At 34.9% G+C, this 9,012-nt stretch overlaps 1 protein-coding gene across 1 annotated transcript; it reads left to right on the top strand.

The window, feature by feature from the left end:
* Positions 1-21: 21 nt before the first annotated feature.
* Positions 22-8,698, top strand: LOC110727827 (ubiquitin carboxyl-terminal hydrolase 23-like). Its single transcript, XM_021907393.1, has 11 exons — positions 22-597; positions 867-981; positions 3,429-3,539; positions 3,989-4,161; positions 4,299-4,622; positions 5,484-5,609; positions 6,002-6,637; positions 6,725-6,850; positions 6,951-7,434; positions 7,714-7,804; positions 8,091-8,698. Exons 1-11 carry the CDS (start codon positions 298-300, stop codon positions 8,236-8,238), a joined length of 2,634 nt encoding a protein of 877 aa, XP_021763085.1. The 5' UTR covers positions 22-297; the 3' UTR covers positions 8,239-8,698.
* Positions 8,699-9,012: the final 314 nt, after the last annotated feature.

The raw sequence follows: 9,012 nt of genomic DNA on the forward strand, positions 1-9,012 counted from the left end.
AATAAAAATAAAGGTGGAATTATTAGTTTCTATTTTTCCTATAATTAATCTAAAAATTGAAAATGAAATCAAAATCATTAACATTCTTAACGTTTTTTCCCTTTACCCAATACCAACCAAACGACCTCTAATAAAACCAAATGAACCCAGTGAAAAGACTATACTACCCCTGTACTGACAAAAGGAAAGCTCTCTAATCAGCGCTTAAACCCTACTACCTTCCCCTCTCTCTCTCTCTTCTCCATCGCCAATCACACCATTCACAGCCGCCTTCTTCTTCTTCCTTCTCTATCAACAATGGAGTCTGCTGCTCCTTCCTTACAGCAGCAACAACATCAACAACAACAACGTCGCATTGAATTCCACTTAGCTAGAAAACCCATCTCTTCTTCCTTCTCTAATCACAATTCTTCCAATTTCAAGCTTGAAACTTTAAACCCTTCTTCCCCTTCTATCTCCTCTTCTAAATCTCATTCTCTATCTCAACCCCTTTCGTCTTCTAATTCTAAATCAAATTCGAAAAACCCAGAATCTTCTGATTTTATTGATGCCTCTTTTGATCTTGATTTCGCTTTCCGAATCCCTTTTCACCGGATTGTAAGTCATTCTTATTTGATTTTCCTTTGTTTTGTGTTTTTGCAATTGTATGATTTCTGGGTATTTCTTAATTTGTGTTTCTGGGAGTTTTATCATTATTGGACCTGTTTTGTTTCTCATATAGTTCATACTGTGATTTTGTCAATTTGTGATGATGGTTTAATTTATATGTTTCTGAAATGCTAATTATTTTGATTATAGAATTGCGGGTAATTGGTCGATTTTTTTTTTTATTTTTTTTTTATTAATTGTGGTATTGAAAATGGCAGGGAGCTGGTTTGGAAAATCTGGGGAATACATGTTTTCTTAATTCTGTTATACAATGCCTCACTTACACAGAGCCGTTAGTGGCGTATTTGCAAAGCGGCAAGCATCAGAATAATTGTGAGTTTCTTCCTGTCTCTTCCTCTTTACGGCCCCTCGTTTCGTAAGGTTATCGATTAATATAGAATGCACTGCATATTGTACTAGTTTAGTTGTTGATTTTAGAATGAATTATGGTCAATTTTGCCTGAATTGTGTATAGGAACCGAAATTCTATGTTTCAACATTTTCCATCTTGTGAAGTGATGCCCCAAATTATTTGTTTGAATTTTTAACAAGGCTTCTCAGTTGACGTTGCCGTGTGATGTTAGACAAAAGTTCTAGCTTAATTGACAAATTGCGTTGTTTTCAATCATTATTTTTAGTCATTAATTGACAAAAGTTCTAGCTTAATTGATTGGTTGATGTTGCTGTGTGATGTTAGACAAAAGCAATCAAGTGTTATATGATCCTAGAATCATATTAGCTACGTAATTCTAATTCAAATTAAATAATTTAGGCAATCATGTAAAAGGACTTAAATGGAAAATAGATAAAATGAACCAAAGTAAACGATGACAAATGCTCACTGAGATTGCACTCATTGCAGACCATGAATTTCATAGTTGAACTTATTAGTTTATTTCGAATTTTAGTCTAATCACATTAATGAAACAACATTAAGGAAACACATTCCTGATTCATTCTAAATTAGTTCTCCATGTCAATCCACATTACAAATGCACATGTTTTAGGCATACTAATTTCCTAGTTCAGATTAAAATTCTTATCTCCAGCTCATTGTTTAGTACATATCAGCTGGCTTTCTTTCTGCTTGCTTTCCTTGGATATTTTAGTTTTTTTCTACGAATTTGTTAATCAAGATCTTTGAGTCTGGATGAAATGAAAGTGAAAGGTAAATATTTCATACCCGTCGATGTGTTGACACGAAAATCCAAGTTAAATAAAAAAAGTGATAAATTAGACAAGAACATATGTAATTTTACTTCTAGAATTATTCAGCACATATCTAATAAAGATCTAAAAATTTATCAACAACAAGATTGACCCATTTAGAATCCCGTAAATTAGATGTAGATAGGCCAACCCCTTAAACCAATAAAAACTCTGATTAAGTAGAAGCTAAGCTATCATGGTTTTAGTTGTAAGTAGCATGACCAACACCAAACTAGCGAACTTTATCATGGATCCACCGGAGAACCAAGTAAGACTCAGTTTACTAATATATATTGACTCTTGTAACTGAATAACCAACTAATTCTATTGAATTCAACAGGACTAATAAACTTAAAATTTACATACTATTATAAGCCGATCAGTCCAAGACCCTCTCACAAAGTTATATAAGACTCATTGTAATGAGATGAGGGAAATAGATCTCAATAACTCCAAACCAAAATAGACTTACACTTTATATAACATAAATGACCATGATTTAATTTCTCCACATTTTCTACCTTTGAAAATTATTAACAATTTATCTTTGAAATTATTCAAAGGGTACAGAGTAGAAATAAGTATATACTATACTTCCTAGTCCCTATACACTAATACACCAAAAAAGTTAATCCAAAATTCTGAAGGGGCAACTAGATAAACTATGCTTCTTAGAAAGAATATAGTGAGTAAGCAAAAGGACATGTCCCTATAAAAAGAAATTGGAGAGTAATGCGGAATATTGAAAGCAAGGAAGCACTGACACGTCAGAGAAAAAAGTAATTAAATCTACAAAAGGTATTGCCCAATGCCCAGCTCAAAAGGAAAAAATATTTGCGTACATGTTACAGCTAGTTTATGTGACATTCAATTGATACAAAGTACAATTACAAAGTATGCTTCAAACCTTATGACATCACTAGGAAGATTGATATTTAGCAATTGTGTTGGTTAAAACAAGTGTTTAAAAAAAGATTTCAGAATAAAAATAAGACCATTACTCGTACAAATCTGAGCAACTCTTCTCAAAATTTCAGATTATAAATTCAATAAATCAATGTGGAAATTCAACAAACAATGGTTGCAGTGACATATCACTCAATTCAACATGTAACATCATCTAAAGCTTAACACAATTGAAGCTAGAATGTTAATTAACTCAAACAAATGCCTATGTACAGCAACTATTTTCATCAAAGCCATAATATACTCAAGAATAGATCAACAATTCACAACTAGAATTGCAAGATTAACTAACAGAGACCAAAATCTTATTAAAAACAATAGAATTCAAAGAAAAAGGGTGAAATGCAACTTATTGCAGAAATCATAATGAATAGCTTCTATGGACCAGGTGCTCCGGTCTTAGCTAGATTACTGTTCTATGTTTGACAGGAAGCTAACATATGTATTTTATTCAAGTTAATAACAAATCTATAAATGTACTGGTTACGACAATATTTTAAAAGCTTCTTTGATTCTGTTTGTATAGTACATTACCATCTTGTTTTGCAGTTTTATAATAGTAAAATTCTGTTTATCTTATTAATTCTAATATATTGTTGGTGAAGGTCATGTTGCTGGTTTTTGTGCGCTGTGTGCCATGCAAAAGCATGTTAACCGTGCTCTACAATCTACTGGGAGAATAGTAGCACCGAAGGATCTTGTTTCAAACTTGAGGTGTATCCTTTTAAAGTTTTGCAGCTGATTGAGTGTAGTTTATACTTATTGTGGATTTGTTTTCACTTCTAACGTTGTTGTATTCTCTGCTGCCACTTTCTACATCTCCTTCTTGCACAGTAATTTTTTTATGTAATTTTTCTACCATGTTTTTCTTTTCTTTTTTTTTTTTTTTAATTTTTTTTTGAGGGGGGGGGGGGTGAGGGGGTGAGGTGTATTTTACGTTAATATCAGGTGTTTAACAGGATATTCTGAGACTGAAAGCCATTTAGGTTAATAGAAATTTGTTTTGTCGGTTTTTTACATGGAAGGATTACTTTTTTAGTATACATCAACTGCGTTGCATGCTGATTTACTGTATTATTGCTCTAAGTCTTCCCCTCCACCCCCCTTTGAACTCTTGTCATTTCTCAATACTTCATTTATGATTATTCCTTGACCTCACAATAAGGCATATCTCGAAGTTTTCGAAATGCAAGACAAGAGGATGCACATGAGTACATGATAAATTTGCTAGAGTCAATGCACAAATGCTGCTTACCTTCAGGCGTGCCTGCTGAATCACCTGGTGCTTATGATAAGAGTCTGGTTCACAAGATATTTGGGGGTCGCTTACGTAGCCAGGTAAAAGAGGCATGAGATGGTAGATTCGTAATATGTTTGTTAGGTCAGGAAAAGTTACTGGCCATAGTGTGGTGTCTACTGTGGGTTGCGAACCATTCCTATGTATAATTAAATCTAATGCTAACTTGTATATACAGGTTAAATGCTTACAGTGTTCCCATTGTTCGAATACATTCGATCCATTCCTGGATTTGAGCCTTGAAATAATCAAGGCAGATTCTGTTCACAAGGCCCTCTTACACTTCACTGCTGCTGAGCAATTGGATGGCGGAGAGAGACAGTACAAATGTGAAAAGTGTAAGCAGAAAGTCAGGGCGCTCAAGCAGCTGACAGTTTATAAAGCTCCATATGTTCTCACTGTCCATCTTAAGCGATTTCGTCATTTTGCTGGGCAAAAGATTGACAAGAAAGTCCATTTTGGCTCGTCATTGAATCTCAAACCCTTCGTCAGTGGAAACTATGTATGTTCTTTGATATCTTAAATCTGTTGACCTTAAGCTAGTGCTTTATTGTGCTTGAGAAAAATAAAACAGATTTATTAGTTGTAATTGGCTGCGGCTTTGAATATAATTCTTAATCTTCTAGAGTTTTTAGTCCAGGTTAAATGATGTGGTCAGTTGGCTGATTTGTAGATAGGGTTTGGAGTATGTAGTAATTCAGTTTTGGGAATTCATTATTTTTTTTAATATATAAATTCTAAGTATTAGAAATATTTTTTCTCTCTAATAAAGTAATAATGAGGGTTACGTAGGCCGGTGACAACTAGTGTAAAACTTTGTCACATTGCTTGACATGAGCCACAAGGCCCACAATGATTTAGAGTAGTACTAGGATGGGTGACCTCCTGGGAAGTCTTCATATTGCTTCATTTAGCTGACACCACTTATGGGATCAAGGCGTTCAAGCAGAAGTTAATAAAATAATAATGCGGTACTTCTTAGGAATTGCTTCCCTTTTCATGCAAGTATGCAACATCTCTTAATTGAAAAAGGGGAATTTATTTCATCTAAAGTAAAGCTGGATTTTTTTTTTTGGTTCTTTGTGCTTTCTCTTTACTATGTGTAAACTTGCATCTTATTGTAATTTTTGTTGGTGAAGCAGCTTTGTTTATTGGTGTGCTGTTCCTTTGCTATGTGTAACCTTGGATTTTGTTGTGATTTTTCTTTTGTTCTCTATCTATGTCTAGTCTGTTAGTGGCTTTGACTTTTTGTTGAGTAGTATCTGCTATTGTTGAATCCAGGAAAAAAAAAACTAAATTTGTGATAATTTGACTATTGTATTTTAGCATTGGATAATGATGTTTATTTGTATTATCTTTTCAGGAGGGCGATTTGACCTATACACTCTATGGTGTTCTAGTTCACGCTGGGTGGAGCACACATTCTGGTCACTATTATAGCTTTGTGCGCACGTCAAGTGGATTATGGTACTCACTTGATGACAACAGGGTGGGTCATATTCATTCTTAAACTATTGTGCTTATATGCTCCAGTAAATCCGCATACTCTTCCCAGGTTGTCGAAGTTATTTCATTTGGATGTGTTAGTAGGTCTGAAGTAAAACATAGCTACATTTGTTTTTGTTAAGGGTCATATATCATATGTGGACTTTGGTAACTTGTAACTGCACCTTGCACCAAGGTCTTAACTTGGATGCAGAATCAGCTCTATGAGGACTGCATTATGCTGTTTTACTTGGATATAGAATTCATCTTAGGTTTTCATATGTGCTATATTTTTTCTTTCCATTGATTAAATCAGTAATGCAATACTTGCTAAATGTGTGATAATTTGTTGTATCCTGGATCACTTCTCAATTTTTTTATGGTTACAAAATTCAGGTTTACCAAGTAAGTGAAAAGACTGTTATGGAGCAGAAAGCATATATGTTATTCTATGTTCGTGATAGGAAAAACCCTGCTCCTAAGAAAGCCCTAGATGTTGTTCACAAAGAAAACTTATTTGGCTCTAAGAAGGCCATGGATGTCCGCACAGAAAATTTGATCACAACTATGCGAAATGCAACAAGTTCATGCTCAATCCCTGTTGTCAAGAGCTATCAAAATGGTTATACTGACAAGAACTCTAAGGAAACTAGCTCATCTGGTCTGATTGTGAATCATTCTGTAGGGCACAACGCTTCTAAGGTTCCGGCTCAACAGAATTCATCCAAATGTGTCTCATCTATTGCCGTTGCAGAGGTGAAAGAGTTGAATCACAAAAACAACCTAACAATGTCAACAGTGTCCTCTGTTACAAATAAAGAAAATTCATCAATTGCTAACATGGATTTGGATGGAATGGTGAACCCAGCAACCAAATCTAGTAGTGGTGATTCGAAAAAAAGTGCCAAAGCTACAACTTCTGTTGACTGCTGTGATAACAAGGAGAAGGAATTAGCATCAATTGAAAAGCCATCAATTTTAAATTGCCCTTCTAATGCTGTTAATGTTTTATGCAACAAGGAATCGCATGAGGTAAATTTAATCTTTAACTCACATCTTGCATTTTATTTTTTTTAATTGTTTTGTCATTGAAGTGTATGAATCCTTTTGTGCTATCAGATCGGTACTCCTGCAGGCACGAAGGTTCAGAACACTCAGTCCAGTAATGTAAACGAGGTTAAGCCAAATGTCCCATCAGACTCTGCCATTCAACTAACCACGGAAGATGGAACTAGGAAGACCAAGGTACCTTCTTATTGTTCAAATAATTCCCCCCATCCCAACACACAAAATGTCATTCTCAAGGTAGCAATATTGACGTTTTCTATAACTGGTTGTTTTAAAGAATGAAGCTTCAGAGCCCACGTCTGACATCCATTCAGTATTAAGCAAACCAAGAATTAAGAGGCCAAGAATGAATGGTCCTTCTGTGAAATCTCCTGAAAGTGCACCTCGCCAAAGTTCAATGAAGGATATATTGAAGTCAAGTATTGGAGGGATGCATTTTAGTACCAAGGTGATGTATAGGGCTTCTTTGGCCGTGAGAAAGAGCAGAAGATTCAAAAGGATGAAGAAAAACATTAAAATTGTTCCGCAAGATCTCTTGCCTACTGAGGATTTTGCCTCTGTAGACATGGGTCCTTCAACTTCTGACTCTGGTTCTGTGGGTAATTCTAAAGGTTGCCACAAGAAAGGTGACAGTCCATGTGTTAGAGAAGTAAAAAATTCAGGGGCACATTGCAAGGATGTTAATGATTCGTGTTCCAAAGAACAAAGTCATCAACCTGTTAATGTACCTAGTGCCAGCACTGGACTGGAGGAGTCTCATGGTGAGTAATTTCTGCGGCCTAGGATTTTACTCAATCCTTAGCCTAGGTTTTCTTGCTACTGTGAATTTGTATGGTCAAAATCATTTTGTGTCCATTTTGCGAGTTGCAGGTTAGCCACCTTTCACTCTAGTGTCAAAGATTGTTTATTTTCTTTTCCCCCTTGCACTCATCTCACAATTGCTGGTGCGCAGACTATGTTGTTCCTTGTTTAGGAGTCACATATTGCTCTGAAACTTGTATTATGATGTTAATGGTATTGTTCATGGATTTTGGTTTCAGTTGGATGCTGGGAAGGTGTGGAGCCTCCTTTGGAAAGAGTAAAATCAAATGGCCAAAACACTTTAATTATTGGTCATGTACTGGATGAGTGGTGAGTCCATCTTTATTTTGGTGCTAGATCTTTCATTTTTATAAATAATCATGTATTACACATAAGACAGACTTGTAAGCTAAGACTTCCTGGTCTATTTGCTTTTAACTCTTATGAATGATCCTTATGATATTCTGGATTGAAACTCTTATCTCTGTGAGTGCCCTTATGGCTGAGGAGCCAGTGTGATGGACATAATTGCCTAATGTGCAGCTTCGAATGTTCACTTGTCAGTGGTATTTGCATTTCATTTTGGCTTAACCTTTCGCCTGATATTTTTTTTCAGGGATGAGGAATATGACCGTGGTAAAAGAAAAAAGGTAAAGTTGGTAAAGAATACTTTTGGGGGACCTAATGTTTTCCAAGAAGTTGCAACAAAGAAAGCAAAGTTGAAGGTAAATGCTAAAAACTGCAGAACAAAACCTTGCAAATAAGCCATAAATGTTCCAGGTTTCTTCAGTTAGTGGATGGAGATTTTATCACGGTGGCTTGTGTTTAGGCTAAGCCTTAAGAATTCTCCAAGTATTAGCTGTTTTGGCCTTCTTTTTGGGAGATTTAACACCACTCTAAAGTCTTCGATGTTGCAGAAGTTAATCATTGTACTGGCTTGAGTCGAGACTGATTCGATGAGACTTACATCTGTCTCTGTCAGGTAGTAATGTATGATTATCTATATAGTATTTTTGAAGACTTATTTTTTTAATTATTGGAAGGACAGTATCAAGGATCTCTATAGCTGCAGTTTGTATGATTTGAGTTTTGTAGGCAATGTAAAAGGTTCTTGATGTTTGTGCTCTGTCCTTCAAAGTTCTGTATCTGTGTCCAAAGTAATTTTGTGGAATGTAATTTGGTCACTCATTAACCTTAATAAAATACCATCTTGTTTGTGTTTCATTTTTTTTCCCTACAGTAATAGTATTTTTCTTACCATTTAGCATGAATAATTGATTATTTTAGTGGGTAGTTAATTGCTGATTGTTTTTCAAAATTAAAAAAAAAAAAAAAAACTGTTTTAATTTTTTTTTTTGGAAACAAAACAATTCATTAATCAAAGGTCGCACGACATCTACAATTGAAATCTGAATAAATAAATACATAAAATTGAATCAAATTAGGGTTTCTTTTGTCAAAATTGCGATGGTTGAATAGATCTTGCATTGTTGTACTTCATTCTCACACATTGTTGGAATACACAGCCTTTTTGGAAA

This window comes from Chenopodium quinoa, unplaced genomic scaffold, assembly GCF_001683475.1.
Source record: "Chenopodium quinoa cultivar QQ74 unplaced genomic scaffold, ASM168347v1, whole genome shotgun sequence".
NCBI classification, from domain to species: Eukaryota; Viridiplantae; Streptophyta; class Magnoliopsida; order Caryophyllales; family Amaranthaceae; genus Chenopodium; species Chenopodium quinoa.

What these genes read in the sequence shown, in the direction of transcription:
- LOC110727827 (XM_021907393.1), top strand. Translation starts at nt 298, where the DNA reads ATGGAGTCTGCTGCTCCTTCCTTACAGCAGCAACAACATCAACAACAA. An exon ending in CGGCAAGCATCAGAATAATT is followed by an intron (nt 982 to 3,428) that starts GTGAGTTTCTTC and finishes TTGTTGGTGAAG; the next exon opens with GTCATGTTGCTGGTTTTTGT. An exon ending in GCAACAAGGAATCGCATGAG is followed by an intron (nt 6,638 to 6,724) that starts GTAAATTTAATC and finishes TTGTGCTATCAG; the next exon opens with ATCGGTACTCCTGCAGGCAC.